The sequence below is a fragment of the Lycorma delicatula genome, chromosome 1 (genome assembly GCF_047948215.1).
Source record: "Lycorma delicatula isolate Av1 chromosome 1, ASM4794821v1, whole genome shotgun sequence".
Lineage (NCBI taxonomy): Eukaryota > Metazoa > Arthropoda > Insecta > Hemiptera > Fulgoridae > Lycorma > Lycorma delicatula.
The window spans coordinates 288,178,033-288,203,551 of NC_134455.1; the positions used below are offsets into that span (position 1 = coordinate 288,178,033).

General features: G+C 30.3%; 1 protein-coding gene across 1 annotated transcript in view; it reads right to left on the reverse strand.

The window, feature by feature from the left end:
- The window catches only part of neo (ZP and PAN domain-containing protein neyo), a 183,534-nt gene that overhangs the window by 27,900 nt on the left and 130,115 nt on the right, over nucleotides 1–25,519 (reverse strand). The window contains exon 3 of the mRNA XM_075354900.1: nucleotides 20,744–20,945. Within this exon, the coding sequence (XP_075211015.1) occupies nucleotides 20,744–20,945 (202 nt within the window). The remainder of the gene's footprint in view (nucleotides 1–20,743; nucleotides 20,946–25,519) is intronic.

The following is a 25,519-nucleotide window of genomic DNA, read 5'->3' on the forward strand; positions in this document are numbered from 1 at the left end:
ATCGATACTCTGTGATTATAAGATCTCCATGATTGGAATTTATGTTTCCGTTTTCCGACGCGCTATGATCTTTGACCGTTGATAAACGCTGCTCCTGGAGAAGACAAAATCGAATTTAATAACCATTATTTTTACATTTCAGATTTGTTTGACTACATTCCAAAACAGCTCTTCTCAATGTGTAATCGTTAAATTTGTATTACTTTTTTTTATTGTAATTTTATAAATCTAAAGTTATAAAAGAAATATTAAATAGACGGTTGATTTTTATCAATATTTCTTTAAACTTTTTTCCTTTTTTATTTTATTTTAAAAACATAATAAAATTGTAACATTTTTTTGTATTTATTATTTTTATATCATTTATTTTTAATTTCAGATTTTTATTATTTTTTAAAGATATTTGACGACTTGTTTTCGGGCAGTATTATTAGTTACTGATAATTAAAATGATAAAACAAGATTCGGGAATGCTTAAGAGCAAGTCAGGCAAAACGTAGATTTTTACAAAGATTACAAGGTTATTAAAAAAAAATTACTGTTAAGTGTTAATATTATTTTTTTTATTTTATGAGGTATATTAATATACTTTTTCTTCCCTAAAACATATTAATATATCAGGGATAACTCAGTCAAAAATAATTATTTGTTACTAACAATATTGTAAAACGCTGTAAAATTTCATAAAAGAATTTTTATCAAAATTCGTATATCAAATAATTAATTATATCTCTTTTTCTATTATAATCGTGATGTCAAAAAGCAGTCTCTCCCTAGTAAAAAATAAATATGAAATAAAATAAGCAAAAATTGTTTATATCGAAAAATATTCTAAGACGTTTATGAAAAACCATCCTCTAATAGAAGCGATTTTTTTATGTTTAATTATGGACGCGCAAGAGTTTTCCTTATTTTATTGTATGGACTATTAACGATTACTTGACTAAATCGTATAGCCTACTACACTAGGAAATAACGCCTTCAAATCTGCGTTAATTTACTAAATCTATTTTCTTTCAACCCCGATCTTTGACTTTCCGTTTTGCTAACACTTACTATAATTTTATTAGCAAGCGCGTGAGAACATCGCGCTCTTAGATAAAGATATTGTAGGATCGATATGACATATGCATGTTAAATGCGTTGCTGCGGTTGCAAACCAGATGTAGGCGGAAACAATGGCGTAGTTTTTCCTCCGACTCTTAATAGCGTTAAATTGAGAGTTATACGTGCGTCTCGGCGAGGCCAGGCCGATCGGTCGGTTTATAGTAGCCGCGGACCGTTTTTAATTTTTTCTTCTCTGAAATGCTTTTTTTTGTATAAGCAATGGAATGCCATCTTTCGTGTGCAATCGGCGTACAGTAGTTCATAAATACAGTTATTTTAATAATTTATTTTTTCGCAGGTCGTACGACAACCTATAACAGAATCGCTTTCAGTTACTTCAGTATATTTTTTGGGTGTTAATTTTTTTAGTCGTTGTATTTTTACGGCTTCAGTACTTAACTAACACTTAAAATGGGCTCTACGGCTGAAATTTAATCTGAGGCTAAGTTTAGTATGTTGTGACGTGTAATTATCATCGGGAACGAATACGTAACGCTAGTACTATAGTACGTTACTATAGTACGATGATTTTAGTCGTTCCTTTTTAATAATTGTTGGAATAATAGTCATTAAAAAACAGAAAGGAATCTATTTTCTCGGATATACATCTACGTAAAGCGATCTACACTTGACAGTATTATAGTACTATATTGTTAAAGTATTATAAAATTCCGCTGTAGATTTATTTTTCAGTTTAAAGTTTTAATTATCGAATGCTTGTAAGCCATTATAAAAAAACGATAGTTCTGATCGTTGATTTTAATTCTTTTGATGACAATTCGGACGGAATACATCTGGACACATGTTTTTCAATTAGAAAGTTTTTCATACCGACAATCAGGATTGACATTCAATATAATGTATCGATCTGTGATTATTTCAAATAAAACCTTTTAGAACCTTAAACGATATTTGTACTGTATTATCATTTGCATATTTTATAAAATTGTTCGTCAAGGATTATAAATTTCGTCGTTAAAGATAAATATAATTAAAGGTTTTAATTGTAAATATTTTCTGTTATTCGATATTTACGTTTAATTTTCTTTCTTTTCGTTTCTGAATACGGATTAATGCGACTAATAGCCCGTATACGATTGGTTTTTTCATCTTCAATTTAATAATAAAAAAAAATAAAATATAAAATAAATAATTAAGAAGAAATTATCAGTAATTAAATTTGGTTAATTTATTTTTTAATTTAATTTATGGCCTTTTGTTTTATTGCTTTTCCGGTCGATCGTCTTTCATCGGGCGATTAAATTTCTTTTAACGATTTTATAGTTTTTTTTTTTTTACTTAAAAATTGAATATTTTTCTAGTATCGTTTTACTTTTCTTTTATTGTGAGATTTTAAATAATGACATTTCGTGACTTCTTGAAATCAGATATTCTTTTTAAATTGTTAGACTAATATTTTGAGTTGTTTCCTAGTTACAGGTCGAGTCGATTCGGTCGAAGCCACCGCGGTGAGTTGTAGAATGCATGTCAGTCCGGTTGTACTAACGACGTAATGTCTTTTGTAAATTGATCTGTACAATTGAAGGCCTACGACCGGCTCGAAATAAAATAATCACGCGGTTCGGTGCGGCCGAGGAGGACTGCGTTCAAAATACAAAATACCGAAAGACAATTATAATACCGAACCGTATATTTAACTGCCGCACGCTCGCTTTACTTTCAGCGTATAAGGCCTTAGTAGCATTTATTATCTTCTATCGACTGGATTTAGTGGGCCATCGTTGTGTCTAATCGTCCCCGTCATTATTACCATTATAATCTTAAGTAATAATACTTTTTTTCCTCAGCACACCTTCCCTTCTGTTTTATCGATTACTCAAACAGCGCGGAGAAGTAATAAGTGTAGCCTAATCGGAACACTCCACCGATTTTTTTTCATTCATATCGGTATTAAACTACTCGTATTTTTATATTTTTTATAAAAGAAGCCAAATGTGAACAAAATGAAAATTAATGAATAGCCATTCTCACTTCATTTTACTACAAAAAGATTTACAGAACAATAAATTAACTTAAAGTGAAATTTCGTATTTTAATAATACGGTACTCTTCTGAAAAAGTAATAATAACAAGGGTGTAAAGACAAGGTCCGTAATGTATGAACGATGGACCAATTTCATTTATTTGTTAATTAACTAATACACGTGTACGTACTTCTGTTCATAAACTGAAATTTAAAAATGTCTAGACTATAATTACCGGCAACAATAATTATACGTTCTTATAAATATTTCCAATTAATTTTACCGTAAATAATGGAAAAGATGTTATGAAAGTAGTTTTTCCAAGTATTTTTTTAAAAGGTCTTATTTAAAAAAAATCTTTAATTGTTGTAGTCCTTACCGAACGAGATCGCAACAGAGACAGGTAGTAGTAGGATTTTTATGTTTTTTACATTTAAAAAATATTTAACAAATTTCATTGTTCACTCAGAAAATTTGTTGAAACGGCTGAATATAGGATATTTCGTAACGAAGAGTAAAATGTTGAATTATTTAAATTATAATATTTCCTATTAAGCTCGTAAATTATGAGGCAGATTACTTCTTAACTGTTCATATTTGAAATTCGTAATTCTTTAGCCGACTTATAACGTCATTTTGAACTTAAATTGCACTGTTTGTATCGTATTAATGCCACCATAAATGTTACTTTATTATGCTGATCAAAAATTATATTTTGTCAGATCAGATTTATTTTTTTTTTTGCTATTGCTGCAATCGGTTATATAAGCAGTGTTCCATTCGACATTAGGATTATAAGTATGTTATTTCACAAAAATAGAGTTTTTCCTTTTTTTCCTGTTTAGCCTCCGGTAATTACCGTTCAGATATTACTTCAGAGGATAAATGAGGATGATATGTGTGATTGTAGTCTTGTACAGTCTCAGTTCGACCATTCTTGAGTTGTGTGGTTAATTGAAACCCAACCACCAAAGAATACCGGTATCCACGATCTAGTATTCAAATCGTATAAAAATAACTGATTTACTAGACAAAAAACTGCTTAACGACTGAGTCACTCTATTCTGAAATTAATTTTTTTCTTCTATTGATCTAGTAGTATAGCTAACATTAATAGTTTATCGATTCAAATTTTTTAAACTTCGTTTTGATATTTTATTGTTACGTACTTGTATATATTTTAGTATATTTTGTCATTCATAAACATTACAAAAAAAAAAGTTAACGTATATTTTAAAATATTAGTATTTTAATAGCCTGCTACAAAAGTCCCCTTTTTACTGTACTTAAAACTTATCTTGATGCTTTACTGTATTTAATTTCAGAATCTAATTCTAATTCAAAAATTTGTTTTCTGTAGCAAACGCTTAATGTCGTGCTTGTAACAAGATGTGTAGTTGTTGCTTCTAAGTTTTGTAAGTTCTAAAGTAAATAATTTTTGCTACTGGCCTTCATTTAAAACATATTACCGCTATGTTTGCTGAATATTCATTGCTATCTTGGTTTTTGCTTGCCCAAATATCTTATGGATTCATTTCTTGTTATAGAATGTTTCCCTTTCTGAATACAGAGAACCTTTACGATACCTTCCCGTGGAAACTTGGTTGAACGATTTAAAATCGGGATACAAAATATAAAAAAAATCAGTCTTTTACTTTAAAAAATTAAGAATTAAAATATTATGTGATATTTTTCCTGAGGAAAATTCAATTTATTCTTTTTATAAAGTCTTACCCTCGTTTGTGATCTATTTGTTTCAGATATCGTGTCGAATAAGACCGGTTTTTTCTCATACAGAATCTAATGTTCTCATCGTTATAGTGTACCGTTGTTTTAGAAAGTATAATCCGATTAATTGTAAATTAATTTTGTAATTTTTTAAATAGTCGGAATAGAACTTTGATTTTGTCTTTTCATTTAAGAATTTTCTAAGTCGGTACATAATTTAAAAAGCGATCCGCAAACTTATTTAAATGAAAGGCAGATATAATTATTTTTTTAAATATTAATTTTTATTTAATTTAAATACGTTGAATAATTAGAATAATCGTTACACCATTTTTTTCCTCGACCGATTTGTTTCATACGACTGTTAGATAATTAGTTTATCTTTCGGCGGTGAGCGCTCACATTCTTGGACAAACATTGACATTTTTGTTTTTTAATCAAAGAAATCGTTCTAAAATTAAGTTAATACAGAGAAAAAAATGAAATCATTTTCCAGTTAAAAAAATTATAGACTGGAATGATCGCACTATAGAAATATCTTTCTACATTCTCGATCAGATAAAGTTTTTGTATAACAGTGTTACAGTGGAAATACAACATATTAGTTATTTAGATTTTTTTTTGTATCAGATTAGTAATACGAATAAGGAAAAATGTGTTTATTTTTATTATTCATCATTTGTTGCAGTGTTATTTTTATGCATTCATAAATAATTATTAATTTACAAGTAATTAATGTTACGTATTATTAACTGATATTACGCTGAGACAGGAAGGAAAGAACTTAACCGTATACGGCGGAAGTTAATTTTCACAGGTGGGAAGAAGCAACTGCTAAGTGCCTTATCAGTGTATTTTAGTAATCTTAAAAAGGGCGCCGACCTTTTAATTGCGTCGTATAATCTATACAATGAATGTATACTTATGCCGATAGCCAGCGGTTTTTTTTATTCTACAAGCCGAATTATTAGAATACGATTAAAACTTATTCCTTATAATTTTTAATTTGGTGTATTTATTACCCATTTTTTGCCGTATTAATTAGGAATAATTTATGTTTATATTTTAAATCGTTAAATATTTGAAACTTAAAATTAAAAAAAAAATTAAATTGTCTATGAGTATATTATATTTAATTCGATTCAGATCGATGTTAAGTAAAATCATTTATTTGCAGAAAGAATAAAAATTAAATCTGTTAACGTCATCATACATGCCGGTTCACAACAGAAACGGTATGTTATCGTAAATGTGCATATATTCTCAAAACCTTTACATGACCACTGACTAATTATTCTGTAAAACAATGAGTATATCAAAGTAGCTAATTAAAAGTGTGTTCTGTTAAATCCTTTTTAAATATATGTAACCAATTGTGCACTTTCGGAACTCTTTTACACTTCCAATTCCTCTTATTCGTACGTATATGACATATGTCGATGCAACAATAGGCGTTGTCATAGTATGAGATAAAATATCATGTTATCTATGTCGTAGTATTTAATCCCCATTTTTGGTTCACCAGATGTGAACAATTGAACAAATATTGTGTTTTATTCGTCTGTGTGTGTGTGCACGTTAGCACGAGTTTTTTTATAAAGTAATAAGAAAGAGGTAAATAAGTAAAACACAATATCTTTAACATAATATTTTAGTATTAACAAAATATGCGTTCCAAATAAGCATTTCTAATTTCGGATGCAAAGGGAGATATCAGTTATAACAGATATAATCAGTATCACAACAGTTATATGAACGTATCATACTGAGATGTTGAAATTTTGCTTTAGAATAAGGGTTGAACATTTTTTAAAATTTAATGAAGAAAAGAATGAAAGGTAAACAAGAATATTTTTTCATTTACTTAAGTCATGTTTAGCTGAGGCAGAAAAATGTATTCTCTCTCTCTCTCTCTCTTTAACTTTTTCATCAATATTTCCAGTTGGTTTTACTTAACATTAGATTAAATTTATCAATTTTTTAAGTATGATAAAAAGTATATAGTGAAAAGTAATATTTAATTATAATAATTAGTTGTAACTTAAGTGTTTGTTATGATGAGAATGTTGTTTTTTTTTTGTCATTAGTAGCGCTAACGATAATAGAAACTACCTTTGCAGCTATAATTTCAAAAATGGTTTTGAGTTTTGCTTCATGACCCGTAGTAAAGTAAATATCTACTACGAAATTGTGACTCCAATATCAAATTTGAACATTGCGATTTACTACCGACGTGCTTATGAGCATTTTCTTGTAAGGTATTTACAACTTATTTTGATTATTTTTTTGTTATGAATCGATAATTTAAATGAGGCGGATATTTACTTTACATATACATTATATACGTTTTATACTTCATCGTAATGCATTAAAAATTCTGAAGATTTATTTGGAATCTTTTTTCTGTTTTTATTTTCCTGATGCCTTCTTCGGAATTCAACATGTGGTCAATCCTGAGGGGGGGTCTTAATATTAACACTATAAGCACCTTGTATAAGGGCGTCTGCGAGGTAATTATGCTATATGCGGCGCCTGTATGGGCGGGTAGACTAAAATTTAAAAGCTATCGGGATATTTTGTTACGGGCTCAACGTCTTATATTGCTAATGGTAACGGGTGGTTACCGTACAATTTCACGGGAAGCGATCTTGGTGATCGCAGGCGTGAACCAATAAACTTGATTGCGTCTGACAGGAAACAGCGTTATGTTGCTAAGAAGTCAGATGAATTGACTTCGGCGAAAATGAAGGAGATAGAAAAGTATGGTGTCTCCCTGTGGCAGGCCATATGGGATGAGACAGAGTGTGGACGTTATACGCATCGTCTTTTCTCTTATGTTGTTGATTTGCGGGACTCCTCTTGGGTACACCCGAACAACTATGTGACGCAATTTCTTTCTGGGCATGACTTTTCGGGACAGACTTCCGAAATTCAGCCTGGCGGACTCTGATATGTATCCGCAATGCGGATTGTTGGACGATGCTTTATCAATGCGGATTGATTGTTGTGTACTTAGCTGAATGACTTTCTAAGAACGAAGAAACTGATTTCTACCTACCCAAAACGTAAAAATGAGTTCGACACACAACGAATCATAAAACGCAACACAATAACACTAACAAAACATAACAATAAAAATAAATAATGTAACATAACAGTAACTTAGCACATACTTAGCGTACTTAGCACATTCATATATAAGATATATGAATGTGCTAAGTATGATTTAATACGCACAGGGACCATTTGTCGGCTTGATATTATCGGGTCGACTCTTGATCTCCATGTTAATTGGAAAAGTCGGGCCGAATGGTTGATCGTAGAAAGTTTTATTATATATTTGGCAAAAGATGGGATCACTGAAGGGGTGTGATGTTCTGCTTGGACTATCCTTCTTTATGTTTTTGTTTAGTTTTATTGTTATTTTGTTTTATGGTTTGTTAAACTGTTGCCGTTTTTGTTTCGGTTTGATTATAGATTTGTTTGTTTTTCGTAAGTTATGTTTTACGTTACTGTTATGTTACATTATTTATTTTTATTGTTATGTTTTGTTAGTGTTATTGTGTTGCGTTTTATGATTCGTTGTGTGTCGAACTCATTTTTACGTTTTGGGTAGGTAGAAATCAGTTTCTTCGTTCTTAGAAAGTCATTCAGTTGTTTGAGACTTGGCTAGATGTGTTTTATTTGGAGTTTATGTTAGTAGGACACCGATGGGAATGTCGCTTGTGGCATTCGCATGGTGGCATCCTGGCTGAGACTTGACTGAAAGATGTCATTGCCGAGGTACTCAAGATGACCTCCGGTAAAGCCCATAAGGGCTAGGTTGTGGTTGGGGATGCGGGTGGAGCATCTCTTCCCCTATGGAGTTAGGATGTTTGTATTTTACCCGGTTAACATTAAAATTTGCTTATCCAATAATTAGTTGATCTATTTCTTCAGTCTAATACTATTAAATAATTTAATTTTATCCGTCAGCTTTATGCAGCTTTATTAAATGTCATAATGTATTATGTGCTGAGTAATTTAGTTTCTAATTTAACGTACTCGGAACGATAATAATCGGTTAGTTATTTTATAATTATTTCTTTTTGTATTGAAATGCCGATTTAATTAAAAATTTAGTGATAAAAAATTAATTTTGTGTTGTTTCTACGTTTTAAATTTTCTAATTGAAATTATTTTCTAAAGGTATAGCGATTTAGATACAGATAAATAAACCGGGTTTATTTTGTTACTGCTCGATTTCTTGTTAATTATAAAACATTCCTAATCTAATATCTATATCGGAAACATGTCACATAAAAATCTGTTACGATAAATTATTCTCTTTCTACGAAATACGTTTATTTGAAGATCTCGTCGAAATAAATATTACACTGAGCTCTAGGAAATTGCAATCTATCCGAGGAAAATAAAAATAATATAATTATTATTTTTAAAATTGATGCATCTCCTAAAATAAATTACTCGTACATAACATCAGATTCACTATTAAATAAACATTTTATTTTTTATATGTAATTAAAAATAATACTAAATCTAGCTAAAGTAAATTAATTGTAAACAGCAAATAAAATAGAGGAATAGTAATAAAATTAAATGAAACGTATAGATGCGATTCAGTGAACTGAAGAAGAGTAATTAAAATTACCATATTTGGATTTGTACAGGCTTATTATGTTTGTTCCGGTTCGATTCATTTATAACTTTAGTTTTTAACGTATTTTATTCTTATATACATTTATTTATTTTAATAAAAAATAATCTGTTCGATTATACTTTTCTTTTTTTTGGTATCGTTAAATAGAATTTTTATGTATTGTATCTATTTGCGTTTTTGATTTAATAATTAATTTTTATTGAGTTCTGAAATTTTACTAGGGTTTGCACAGATTATTGGAAAATATTTTGCGAAATTCTGTTAACTTCAGCAAAATAATACCTCGCTAACGGGATTTTCACCTTTAAAAAAAAATTAGTTGTTATTTATTAAGGTCTGTCGATCGGAAGGTTTTGTTATAATTTTTGTAGAAAACTACTAAAAGCGTCATTTATTAACTGACCAGATAACCGTCTTTTAATGTATTGTGAGTTGTGTGTTCTTTTTTTGGAAACGTGTAAAGTGTCGTTTGAAAAGTTTTTCAAATAAAGATCGTAGAAGGAAAAAAAAAGAAATATATTTAAAATTTAGTATTAAGATATAAATAAAATAGATCGATAGCAGATGATCCAGAATTAATTGATTTGTTTCACGTTATCTGTTGATTTATGGAACTTTAAATATAGTGAAAGAAAAATACATCGCTTCAAACACCGCACTGTTTTTTCCTATCGGAAAAGTATTTTTTTACATGTTCTGTACTGGTATCTTATTAATCTTTTCTTACAGAGTTGTATAAATTGTTAAGCGTTTTATTTCGGGTCGTTCATTTAACGGGTAAGAATTTCTGTGTGTTTATATGCGTGTTTGACGTAAGCTAGAATCATTCGCGACGGTGATTATTAACATAGTAGCTTTAATGCATTCAGAAGTATGTAAATACGAATTCTCGTGTGGGCTACTTGCCGGGCAAGATAAGACGGTATAGTATAGCCGATTCCGTTATGTGTTCACATACTTGAGCGGAGTCGGACTGAACTAAAGAACAACGCATCTCGGTATATAGCTATATAACCGATTTACGTGCTGTACGACATATCTATGATACTAAGATGTATGGTCTGATTAATCTGTGTTACTTTGCTAAGAAAATGCGGCGAAACATTCGTTCGCATTTCTAGATCGAAGTCGAGAATTTACCCCTACGTGTGTTTTTATAATTATTTATTTTATTTATAGCATCTGTTCTACTTATCGGCTCGTATGGCCTTGACCGTTTTGACCTCTGCTAATGCTTTTTAATAACCTACGTTACGTATTTTAGCTAACGCGGATTGATTTTCTGATCGTAGCAAAATAAGAAAACGAAAACTTTTACGGATCCCGCAACGTTTCGATAAATTGATTTTTTGTACCGGTTGATTGTTACACTATTTAGTAAACTTACTAATTATTTTATTGCTTATTCTTTAAATACCTTTGTTTGATCGCAGATAATATTACAAATACCACAGTTTTTGCAAAATAACATGAGTTCAGCTACTTATTTTAGTCGATTAACTTTGATAATTAAATTAATACGGTTAAATCGGATTTTTTTCGTTCATTTATCAATTAGTGATGTAAATTTATTTCTTAGATTTAAGTCTGCGTGAAAATTTTTCAAAATTAATCCAAAATATTTTGGTACGATGACAAAAAAAAATGTTCGGTTGCAGTTATACACAGAGATGAAATCCCCTATGTAAATGAAACATTAATCAAATAAATTTCAGCAGTAAACTGAAAATGTATGATTATTAAGAACTTCTTCCACGGCGTTTAAATAAATTTATTTAAACGGTGAAACGAACCTATTCTTAATATAAATGGGGAATTTTATTTTAAGAAGTGAACCACGACAATTACTCTGATCCTTAGTTTAAATATTTATTTATTTATTTAAGCTATTAAATAGTACGATAATTTTTTTTTGAAATATAACGTTTAAACTATTGATTAATGCTTGACGTATTTAAAATTACTTATTCGTGATAATTTAGGAAGCGAAGAAGGCAATATATTTTTAAAGTTGTGTATTTATTGGCTTTTGGTACCGCCTTACGAAATTTTTATTGTATTCCTTGATACGATTATATTTGAAGGAATTAACGTCCGATGGTGATCTAGCTTACGCACACGCCTAAGATGGTATCTATATACAATATACAGTATACGTACAGACACAAATACACACGCATGCACCGGTCAGCAGCACTCGGAAGATCACGTTGTGGATACCGTATTGTGTACCACAACACGACGTGCTCGCTGTTATTCTGCCGGTATTACCGTGTACAGTGTACCTTGTCAACCGACTAACCGATCATCAGACTCAATCACTAACAAATAATAACCGAAAGTCATAAAATAATGTCAGTAATAATCGTGCAGTACTTTTTTTTTGTATTTTGTTATTGACCTAATTTCTGTTATTTTTTTGATTTCGTAATATAATGTGATTATTACCTGCAGTGTATGGCGGAAGTTATAATACAAAAATTATGTTGCGCTTAATTGTTTTTTATAATACCGCACGTAGACTACTTATTTCAAGATCCGATGCTTTCTTACGCGGATTTAATGGCTTTATATGCGATATATTTCAGTTTATTTTGTCTAGTCGGTAGTAAAAAATTCTAATCTGAAAAATAGTACTCATTATTTCGGATACAAATTTTTATTCCCCACGTATAGCCAGCGTTGTCGGTCTCGAACAGCTCGTTACTCAAATGTAAGACTAGTCATATTCACCGCTAATTCTGTCGTCGTCGTCGGGGCGCTTCGAGGCTACACATCCAACACGGATTCCGGTTAATTAAGTCAAATGTGATGTGTGTAGGTGGTACCGCGCCGTTCTTTCCAGATTCGGCTTATCATGTAGAAAGTCTGATCTGTGTTAAATAGCTACAGTTTTCTCTCGTTTACTCATTTTCACATTCATCCACGATTAATTAAATTTTACTCGTTCGACCGACCGGTTCCTCAAAATACTTTGGTGAGGGTAACACCAACCTACTCTTGGGTCTTTTCGGTATGGACCCTTTACAACGAGGGCTTACACGATTTATTTTTCTGTTATACCGATTAATTTATGCTTACGAGCAACTTACTACCGTGATTTATTCATTACCTTGAAACAAAAGCGAACGGATTGTTTGTCAAGCGTACATTGATTTATTTTAAACTTTGTTCGATTCTATGTACATAATACCGTTAAATTACGGCTAAGTAATGTACGGCTCTTGCGATCCTCAGTATTCATCCTTCTGTAAGGTGAACGTCTTCCTCTGTTTGTGCATTAACAACGTTTTCAGTTTTATTACTTAGTCGCTGAGTTTTTCAAAGGAATTAGCTCCCGGAATACTAGCGTCAATGGCTAAACGTAAACTCAAGCTATGATTCGCCTTGTTGTCTGCTTGAAACAATGTCGTGTTTTTGTTAAGAACAATTACACGGATATTAAGCGGTGACTTGCAATCAGTAGCTGCACGTACCATTTTAGTTTTCTGTCTTTTTTCATTAAAGCTTTCATACTTTTTTCCTTGTTTTTTTTTCCGGTTAATAGAACTAGATAGTAGAAAGATTTTAAGTTTAAAGATCTTTTCAGTCAAACTACATATTTTTTTATTTGTTCAATCGTTCTTATTTATGTTATAATGGTTTGTAAATTTTTGAAAGTTAACTACAATGAAGGATACGTCTCTCCTCTTCGTACACATGTGCGCACGCACTCTCTGATAGTGTGTATATATATATTTATATACACTACTAACGTATAAGTTAAATTTCTTTTTAAATAAGTATGTATTTAACTGTTTTGGAAAGAACAATTCACTGCAACGGGTCGGTTCAGAGAAGTAACGGTCAGTAAGAAAGAATGAAATGTAATTATTTGTTTTGATATGTTTCTTGACGTTTACAACACGTAAGAATTTTAAACGTTAGTAAGTAAAAAAAAAAAAAATCAGGCGTTTCCTTTTAGGGAAATTGCAATTACCTGTTATTTTTAAATTCAGTGAGCAGTTTATCCTCAAAATACATCTACCGTTAGAAAATCTGTAAACAACCTGTACATTTACGGGTATATAGTGAAAGGAGTACAGCGGGCCTATAGTACAATGAAAGGAACACGGTTCGATCGTTGTAAATTTTTTCTGTTAACATAAACTCTTTATTAATAACTATTGTGTATTTATCTCTTTTGACGTATAAAAATGTTCCTGTCAAATTCAGAAACGGTTCTTCATTTTCTTTTAAATACAGCGTGTACATTATTAAATTACAGTGCGATCTGATAATGAATGTAACGGGTAGGCTTGGTATTTCTTCTTTTATCGAAACTTAGATTCTCTCTGACCACAGAAAGTTTAGAACGAGATTACCGGGTTAATGAGGTCGTGGAAATTATCTGCTCGATATTTTGACGTTAAATGTATACCTGATCGTTGTATACTTCTATTTATTACAGGTTAATATTAATAACTACTCTCTCGTAAATTTGTTGTATAAATTCAAGCTTACCCTAATGTAGTTTGCCGAGTCGTGATTTTTCCTAACTTATGTTTATTCACTGTTGTGTTTTTAAATGTATTCCCGTTAGGGCAGTTTTCTTACAGTATCTCGCCGGTGTTTAAAAAATTTTTTTTTTTGCTTTTGTTTTAATAACGAAGGCATTATATTAACAAATTGTACGTTTGTGAGCAGCATTTACGAGTCGTTTCATTTTATGTAACCTATATATACTATTGCTGTGTTCAGACAGTTATTTTCTGTTACTTTATTTTTTCAGTGTTTTTACTTGTTTATTTTTTATTTATTCTTTGTTATTTTAAGATGTAATAAATAGGTAGGCTACATCACAACACTTCAAGTAGCGTGTTAAATTTGTTTGAGATTGTTAGTTGCTATCTGTTGGTTCGATGTAAAAGCTTCTTTTATAATACCTTTTTACACGCGGAAGTTTTATTTTAATAAACTTTAATTCCCGTGATCGGAATCAACGTACGGTAATTAAATATTAACTTTAGTTCTCGGCTCCGTTCGCCTTACATAACCTCGTTCTTATAATAACTGGATCGTTTTGTTTTAGCAGCAGTCCGTCTCCTCTTTAAAACTCGATTGTTATGTGTTTTCTTATTATAAAATACCGGTTTTCATAATGATTGTGTGGACGTTGATTTATGTCTTTTATTTTTTGTCAAGCTTATAGCAGTGTAATTTATTAGTCGTTTGAAAAATATTCTTTTGCATAATTATTTTTTATCAACTAATATTAATAAATTTAAAAATAATATTAAATTATAAGTTTTTTTTATAATTTAAATTAATAATATTAATTATTTTATTAACTAATATACTGCAGATAATCAGAAATTCATTTAACGGTTTATTTATTTAAAATTAATTAATTACATCACCATTTTTATTGTGAACCTATAAAACCTTTCGGTCTGTTGATAATTGTAATCGTTTTAATAATTAAATGCATCTTTATTTTATGATTTGCACGCTTTATTTACTGTTGCATCTTTTTCATATTTATACATTCATTGTAAATGAAATGATTGTTTAAAGAAATAATTAGACCGTTGCAGGGATCGAATGCAAGATAAGATTGATCGATTAAGAAGGTGTCACGTCGACTGTTGAATGACATCACGAGTCAAATTTGATTTAGCGTTTGGAAATTTTAAGATTTTCGCTTTTTTATGAATTCAGAGTTCTGTCATCATTTTTGTTTCAAAATATTATAGAACAGTAATTACTGTCGAATCATCCGTATAAAATAGTTCTTGTCAATTAAGTACGTATGTATATTTGGACGACAATTATCGGGTCTTTCAGAAATACCGATCGTAGTGTAAACGTTTACTTAGAATCCGGTAGCACCGGCAGAATATGCTAGGTTATGAAATACATACTTGTGGCTGGTTCCTCTTACTTCTGGAAGAAATGCCACCATAAAGTCAGTAACCGATTCGTTATACCAAAAAGAAATCAAAATTCATCAGAATTAATAAACTTCCTAATCAGCTAGAAGTACGATCCAAAAGAGTAACAATGTTGTTTATGTATTAACTTATTTTATTTATGTAGACGTGTTCTTTGATAACGCAACTTTACTGTTTTATTTTACTACCGAAACTTTATTACTTAGCTATCTCTCTGAAAAATAAAACCAACAAAACAATTTCTATTCCCGAGTTTTGAGTGGCTATTTTTAATATTTCTGAAACCGTTTAAGCCGATTCGGTAAAATATCAGTTTGTAAAATGCATGTGTAAGAAAATATGTGCCCTCACTGACAACCTTTTTTGCGGTCGGTTTTGCATTACATCAGATGTAACTGACACATTTGAAGTCTTAAGAATACTTGTACATATCTTTTACGTAGTATATTCTATTCGGTTCGATGTTTAATACAGTCACACAGTCGCCCAGACAATTTTGCTGACAGAAAGTTTAAGTATCAATTTTTAATTGCTATTAATAAATTTCGTTATTGTATTTAAATAGATTATTATTATTTCACGAGACACGGGTTTCGACTTGAAAATAAATAAAATTACAAGTACAACATACCAGTGTTGTTAGGAGAACTGAGAAGTGAAGTGGTTTCCCGTTAGGTTTTTTATTATTATACTGTTCCGAAATCCACCGGGTTGGTCTAGTGGTGAACGCGTCTTCGCAAATCAACTGAATTCGAAGTCAAGAGTTCTAAGGTTCAAATCCTAGTAAATGCCGTTACTTTTATACGGATTTGAATACTAGATCGTGGATACCGGTGTTCTTTGTTGGTTGGGTTTCAATTAACCACACTTCTCAGGAACGGTCGATCTGTTTCTTTACAAGACTACACTTAATTTACATTCATATATATCATCCTCTGAAGTAATACCTCACAATGGTTCCGGAGGCTAAATAGAAAAAAGATAGAGAGAGTATACTGTTTCGTATTAGCATACATAGCCTATCAAAGTAAAGGTAGCATTCATCCGTACAACCAATACTTTTGGTCTGTTCTCTGCAGTTTCTGATCTTCTCAAGAATGTAATAATAGCTAAAGGGATGCCGGCTGGTAGCTTTTGTAAATCTAGTGTTTTTACTCGGTTTACAGCCGAAAGAAAGACTGGGTTAAGTAATATTAAACAACGCGTAAATACCTCTTTCTGCTATGAAGCAATATATTTTATTTCGGCATACAATTTTTATATTGAGTAAGGGATAGGTAGCGTAATCTATTTTATATGTATAAATTATTTTTTATTTTCAAATAACAATATATGTTTATTTAAAGACGAATACCTATAGAAATATCATTGGTATTTGATAAACGTAATTTCCGAAAATTGTATTAGAAAAATGTTTTATCTTCCTCAAAATAAGTGTTAGATTCTTATTGGTTTTAATAAATAAATATATATATATATATATCGATTGAAAAATTATGCGGACAATGTATCGCTTTGATATCTTCATTAAACTGTTAAGTACAATTTTGTTGTTATATTATGCGGGTATTCCTATAAATAGGCTAAGTAACTGTTCATTTTTAAATACTGTATCTAAGATATTCTGTTCTGACTTACGAAGGCTAGTTTATCGCTCAGTATTTTTTGAAATATTTTAAAACTGAATTTTTTATGTCTTAGAAAACCAACATTATTTTAGTAAGTGAATTAGTATCGATAAAAACCGCTTCCGGTAACATTTTATTTGCAACTTCATTAATTGTCTGTATCCACGTGCAATTCGATACGAGTTTAGTAATACAATATGATGTTTAATATTTTATTTGTGTGTATGATTAAGTCGATTTGGAATGAGGTTTTAACGGTTCAGTGGTTAGAAGATGCAGAACAGGATTGCTCCATATGTTTTTGTTGTAAATCAAATCTGATTTATAAACAAGAGTAAAATGAATTCGTGATTCACTCCTACTCTATGTCTTAATGATTTAACTTCTGGGCTTAACGGGTAAATTAAAATAGATTCCGACTACAAAACAGTTAATAATGTAATTAGATTTGACTACGATATCTTGAGTCTATATATCGTTCGATTATTGACGATTATAGAGTAGTCATAGGTACGAATCATTGTCGACGTAAAATGTTCCTTTATAACAGTGATTTCCAAACTGTGCGCCGCGGCCTCTTCACAGGCGCGCCGCGAATTATTGTAAGAACTTCATAATTAATTGAACCAAGACATTATTAATTTTATGCTAATAAAGTAAAAAAAAAAAAAATAATAATAATAAAGATACCCGAGTTTTATTTATTTTTATCTCTTACTTACGAGTAGTCATACTTTTACTTAGGGTAAGACGCCATGGAAAAATTGATAAGGGCGCCGCGTCTCAGAAAAGTTTGGGAACCACTGCTTTATAACATTACATATTAAGTTTACGATCTACATGATATTTCATTATTTGTTCTGAATAGAATTACTTTAATTTAGGAATCATTAAACCTTAGGTACAGTAGCTAATTTTTATTTTTATTTTCCTTGAGAAATAACTAATCGATTGTAATTAATGTTCGTTTTATCTCTATAAAAAGATAATGCACGGTCTGCCAGATATTTTTTTCTGAAACAGAATGACCTCTAAATCGGTAAAAACTCGAAATCTTCCGAATATAAGTTATAAAATAACATTTATTTTTAAATGTGTCGAAGTATTATAAATTTTAGATATTTTATTGAACGAGAGGAAGATAAAAACACATACCACCGTTAGAGTGATGAGTGATGAATCTTTTAAAAAAAAATATGATTACAGTTTTGAATTATGGATTGCCTGTTAATAAAAGACTTTTGAATAAAGTGAAGGAAATTCGGTATGAGAGATTGATAAAGCATCAAATTATAAATCTCTTTTAATAGTAATAATAATGATTATTATATTATTATTATAATAATCATAATCATTGATTATTATAATATAATAATATAATCATTATTATTATTACTGTTTACGCACATCGCATGCGCTTGCAGATATATTAGTTATTAGACGTAATACAGAGATACCTGAATATCTGCTTAAATATACGGTTACTAATTTTTAGTGATAAAAATGCTAAGTCTAATCTTTAGGATACTAAATTAGTTTTCATTTAAGTCTCAAAAAATACGGTTAAAACTCATGCTGAGATTTTTTTTGGTTCTTGCAATAATTAAAAATGTTTCAGAGAATTATTAAATCTTTGTTATTTCATTTATTGTAATTATATTATTTTGGGGTACAATCTTCTCTTTTTTAGGTATTGTTCTAGTATATTTTTTTTAAGCCGCTTTAATCAAAGTTTTCGTACTTTTTCCTTAATGTTTCCAGTAAAAGATTAGAACGGTTTCTTTTGTTGTCGATTCCTGACTTTAATTACTTTGTACCACTTAATTAGGCACGGATTCGAATAAATTATTTACCGTATTTATTAATATGAATACGGATTAAATCGTTGTAGTTTATCAAATACAAAAATTTACCTATTTCATATATATTACCCGACACTCTTTGTAATTCTTCTATTATAGATATAAGCCCGATTAAAACATTATTTTTGACCCGAGAAAAAAATCGTTTATACTACTACATTTATTTAATTTGATACTGCGTAATTTCATTAAGAAAAAAGTAAATGTGTTGTCTAACATTTTTTTCTTAAGACGCATAGATATTTCATCGGGTTTTTCCAATAAATATTTTAACCGATCGTTATTACTAGTATTCTTTTGAAGATAAGTAATATGTTCCGTTGATTTGCGGTCATCCTCTTCGCCTGGCTGGCTGCAGCTCAACAATAACTGCTTCGGAATCATCCGGTAGCTGGCTGATATAGTACGTGACAACTCGGCAAAAAAAGGAAAAAAATTAAATTTAATCATCGACCGCAGAAGTCACGCAGCAAAATAAACCGAATACTTTATTTCGGAAATAGCTTCTGTAGTAATAAGCAGTAAAATACTAAGACTTAACGCACAAAATATTATAGATTTGGTATATATTAATAATTTCAGTTTTCTTAATTGGTTTTAGAAAGTTTTCGTAGATAACCATAGGTTTACACGCGTACGTTGATGTATCTTAAGTCATTGTTAATACAGTTTAACTCTTTACTATCCGGTCTCGTGAAAATTCTCTTATTTCTTTTACTTTACGCCCGGAAGACCGGCCGCGGTAGGAATAAAAACTTTTGATTGGTTATATTAGTAATATAACAAAAATTCTCAATACTGGATTACGATTACTATTATAAACGATCATTGCGCAATAAATTAAACAAAAGAAGTTGGGGCCATGATGTTCCACCTTTTCATTTATAATGTATGACATTATAAATGAGAATCTCGAATACTTTACAATGTGTATATATATATATATACAATAGTGTTTGGAATTTCATAAACAGTCGGTTTCGGATTCGAGAAAATATGATAATTAAGTAAATATGATATAATTGTAAAAAATATAATCTATTGTACGTATCTGAAATGAAATGGCACTGGTTGCGTCTTGTGGAAAGACAGAGACAAGATGGATGGACCTAAACAACAGTACGGTATTGACCGTGATTGATGAGTAAAGGTGGACGTAAACCGCTAAGGGTCGGTCGGTTAGTCGATAAAAATCAGTTAGCCGACAGAAATCCAATCCGTTAAACAAAAGACAGGAGGGAATGAATCAGATAAGAAGGAATTTCTGGAATTATGTCGAAGTAGGTGAAAACCAGTCGCAGAAAACTGAAGGAAAGTGTAATCGGTTAAGTTATTTAATTTTTGCCGCCCTTCGTAATGCGAGTGGTAGCGTTTTGGGCTTTCATGTGGAGGTCCCGGGTTCGAATCCCGGTCAGGTATGGCATTTTTAGGCGCTACAAAATTGGCATTTCATTTCATCCTCTAAAGCAATATCTAACGGTGGTCCCGGAGGCTAAAAAAAAGTTATTTAATTTGTCGTGGAATTCATTAATATTTATTAGAAAGAAAAACGAGAAAAAGATGAAGTGAAAATAAACTGCCTCAAAGGAGGAATATCTTTTGTTTATTTAGATAAAAGAAGATTTTAATTATCTGTGAAGGAAATTTTAGTTCTTTTGACAGTTAGTTTCATCGAATAGTCTGATTGTTTACTTCATCAGGGATATAAATTATAGCACTTTTATATATGCAGAAATGTATAAAATTAAATATATGCCGTTAATTTCGTGTTTTTAGTGTGAAATTTTCATTCTGTCGCTTAACAAACGTTTTAGTATATTGAAATATAAATCTCGCTTACCTGCAAGGAAAATCTCTCTCTCCGAGACATAATTCTAGGCAGTCTTGACGTGTAGCTGCTGCATTTTGTTTTCTAGAATATCCTGTAAGTTTGTAATTTTGAACTCGATCAAAGCACCAGGCTCTTTCACAAGGCTTTACTCCTAGACATATCTTCTGCGCGTATATCGTAAATACTGGGAATTGTGATTTGGTTAGAGCTCCTGAAAAAAAAGAAGAGGCGATCCATTAATTTGTAAATTAATGTGTAAGGTACTTACATATACTGTCGATTACAATATATAGTAGCCCAAAATGGTATCGCTAGGTCTTAAAATAAAATCTTAAAACAGATGTTTAAAATAAAATCCGTGTTCAGTTTAAACAGGTAATGTAGGTCTAAACAAATTCATAAATATATTTAAGATTGCTTACAGCTCTAAAGCTGTGTAGTATGGTTGTTGGCCGTTGATTTGCTTTAAGGAAATTTATTTTCAGTTTTTGATAACCTTTTCTGGTTCCAGCAAAAGGCAGGAATTAAATACATATTTTAGTTTCTTGGGATTTCATTTCATTTACTCTTGTAAAAAAAGAAATCGAATTCATCGGGAATTTATTTAAATAAAGTAATAGTTTTAGTTACAGTAGAAATATTTTTTTTAAGGAGTGGGTGAGATTTCCCAGTTTATGGACGACGTCCTGTTACTATTGTGAAAGAATAAACAAAATTACTTAAGTTTTCAAAAACTGAATTAAAGTAGCTACTGAATTAAACTGAATTGGAAGTATTTTTTTGTGGTTTTTTTAATTCAATTATTTAAGAATTATAAAGAATAAGATTTCGTAGTCATAAGTAGGAAGCATTCCTAAATCTTAATCTCTAAAAAAATGTTATGTTTTCTTTAAGAGACTGAATTTTAATAATTAATCTCGCATTATTTTTTTGAAACGTAATTTATTTAGGTAGTTAAAAAATATACGTAACTGTTTGATCTGATATTAATAGTGGTTTATTTTTTTAAAAGTCTTACTGAAATCAAATAAATATAAATATTTTTTATGTTTCATTATTTCGTCATTTTTGGATATTTGTATTATTTATTTTTTATATTTATACATAGTTGCATGAAAATATTCCAAAAATAAATTAAATACTTTCGTGCTCGGTTTTACAGCATCCAGTATAAAAAGTAGAGCTCGGAACCGTTACTCGATGAGAGTTGCGTGGGTAAGTGGACGACGGTTGGCGTTCCTTTCCTGTTTCATATGCAATTTGGATGTGTCCATTCTTTCAGTAAAAAATAAATTAAATCCAAATAAAATTTAAGATCGCTTCGAAATAAATCTGCTTGTATTTATTAAAAACATAATTATGGTATTATAGCTAATGTATTTTGAGAATTTATTTTAGAAATGTTGACTATGCCAGCAGGGAGTTATTTTGTTATTACATTTTCATTATTTTATGGAATTTTTCGTTTGGAATATACGAATGAATGGAATCAAATTTTACGAAAGTTTTTTATGAAAATATAGTTTCTTTTGAGTTGAAGAACGTTCAATTTCATGTGGATTCTCTACTTTAGGCTACGTGTCTTTAACTGAAAAACATCGCCCTAAGGATGAGCTAATCGAGTCTATAACACAATTAATTATTTTCGTGAACAGTTCATCTCGGGACGATAACGTTCTAAGTTTAGAAGTTATATTTTTCACCGTTTTATTTTTAATTCTTTGAAATGTAGGTTAAATTTCAGAAGATAAGGATTAGGTTGAACCGTTTAACCTAATTTGTTAAATATTCAGTGACGTAAAAGGATTGAAATCTAAATGTGTTCCCGCACGCTGTATCGGCGAGCAGTTCTTTCTTTACGCGTTACGTTTATATTCAGTCGATTCCTCACCCGAGCTAAAAGTAGGTAAGGTTTCCATATAAAGCTACTACTTATATTATTTTGCCGGTTTACATTTTGACGATCATAAAAAGTGATCGCAAGTGTTACAGTAAAACATATTAATAGAATCTCTAGGCTCGATAATTCTTTAGAGTCGATAATCGTGTTCTAGGTATTAGTAATTTATTTATTTTTATTTAATAATAACTGCGTGACAAGTGAATTAAGTTATTTATGCTCTCTCATGCGGTAAATTAATTAATGTAAGAGTAATTCGCATAAGAATATTTTATTCGATTATTCTCTTTTTAACTTAAACTGCATACTTTATTTAATTTTTTCACCTAATATTAACAGTTTTAAACAGATGTACCGATGAGTTATAGTTAACTATTGTCGAGTTGTGAACTTATAATTGGATGAAAGGTTAACAAATAATCAATGTGATTGTTTTTTACGGTCAGTTTTGCTAGTTACAGGTTGATATAGGTTATAAAATTGTATGTATCTACTGTGTAAAAAAATCAGATTTGCGAGGGTCATCCAGAACAAGAGCCATTTTAAATAAAAGTCTCAGTAAAAAAGGTTTGGCTGCAAAGAATTAAAAAATAACTCTTGCGCACTTTTGTGCAAGTAGACTAACTTTTCATTATTTTATTTTCTTTCCGTTTGTTCTCCTCAAACACATTCTCAGTTATCATGCCCCTCAAAGTAGGTAACGCTATCTGAATACGCCCAAAAATATTGGTAAAAATAGATTCCACAGATAAAGAAACGTCAACGTTCCAGCTTGTAGCAGCATAACGAACACGCTTTAACTTGCACCGCTCAAGTTTTTCGACCTTAAATTGAGCGTAACTCTAGAACGACTCAACCAATCTTCATCAAATTTTCACACGCACAATTTAGATGCACTACTACAGCATATCTAAATTTCAATGAAATTGATCCAGTAGTTTTGGAGACATATATATATATATATATATATATATATATATATATAATATATATATATATATATATATATATATATCACACACACACACAGACAGACAGACAGACATACATACACACACACGAGTATAATATAAATATAAAAAACTACAATTTAAGTGAATGGTATTTTCATATTCCTCATATCACCAAATGCAAAGAAAATTCATTTTCACTCCCCACTCCTATCATGCGACCGAAAGTAATATCGCACTTTTCTTCGAAAAATCGGTAAAAAAAAAAAATATATAAAAAAATATTTATTCTACTACGTGCAAAATAAATATTTTTTTATAATTATTATTTTTTTTAACAGAACTTTATTCTCTTTATAAATATATTCATATATTTTCAGTTTAAACATTTATTATAACATAACTTTTTTTATTACGCGTTCCGCTGTTAAATAGTCTGCTGCTAATTTTGCCAGTCAGTCAGTGATAGCTTTTCGACATCATCATCGCTTTTAAACCTTTTTTATTCCTAATGTGTACGTTGCAATCTGTTCAACTTCTGAACAATAAGCGAATGCTCCCCACGGCCCGGTGAGACGAGGATGATATGTAAATGAGGTGTAGTCTTTTATTGACTAAAAAAGTGAAAAATGAAACTCATAACAGCCAATTCAGGGTTGTACGGAAGTACTCGTTAAAATATTTAAAGAGCGCTTGAGTTTTTTGTATCGTGTGCAGGCGTGTGGTAACAGTGAAACAGAATAATGGCACTCGACATACTACTCATTCGACATTGCGTGACTTATCGATTAAATTTTACACATACTAAATACCTGAATTTTTACTGTTCTGTTTTTTGTGAAATCAACGAGCGACATCTTTCAGAGAACATTCACGACCTCTTTCCCTGTGCTCAAAGTTACTTGATTTTCCGCGTCTTTAAAGAATTTCTAAGTGACGCTACTAGATCGATTTTATTTTCCGTAATTTTATGACAGATTCGGATTATTTTACTGTGCAAAATATCAGGTAATAAAATTGCTGGGTATTGCGAATACTAAACAATGTTTAAAGTGATCTCCTAATTTTATTTCCATCCAGTTACACCCTGCGATATTGACAAAATTGAGAAAACTGTCTAGTATCTTAATCTTTTAAATTTTTAATTTAAAAAAATCTTGTTCGTTTTTCACAGTATCGGCCTACTTTAAGAATTTCCTTTGATTCATTTTATTATTTCCTTGTTCGAAGTAAAGGTAGTATTGTGTTCGTGAACAATGTCGGTTTTCAGATTTCAACGGAAATATCCATTCTGACCATCCCTGAATCCATTTTGACTAGTTTCGGTGTGACGTCTGTACGTACGTATGTATGTATGGACGTACGTATCTCGCGTAACTCAAAACCGATTAGTCGTAGGATGTTGAAATATTGGATTTATGACTGTTTTAACATCTAGTTGTGCACCTTCCCCTTTTGATTCCAATAGACTGAACCAATAGTGTCCAAAATACCTAAATATTTGAATTATTTACTTTTTCTTAATTGGGAGCTTTTCAACGATATATGATAAGTGGTATTTCCATTGGTTCCAGAGTTATAGTCAAATAAAATTTTAATTAATGAAATATTTGATCTTACAAGGGTAAGGCACATCGTTTCGATTCAGACTTCATCACTTTTTTAACTCTTTTTTTAAAATTTAAATATATTGATTTATTAATAATTTATTAACTTCTGATTTAAAAATTTTTTACGATAAATAATAATTCAATAATAACAATAAAAAAATGAAAAAATATCAGAAGTTATTGATGAAATAAAATTTAATGTCCGTTTCATTTTAAAAAAAATGTGTATATGTAATTTAATAGGCGTACAAGGCCCACATCGGATTTTTATTGTTGGTATTTGTTTTAACTATTTGATTACAGTGTCACAACGGTGAAAAATTAA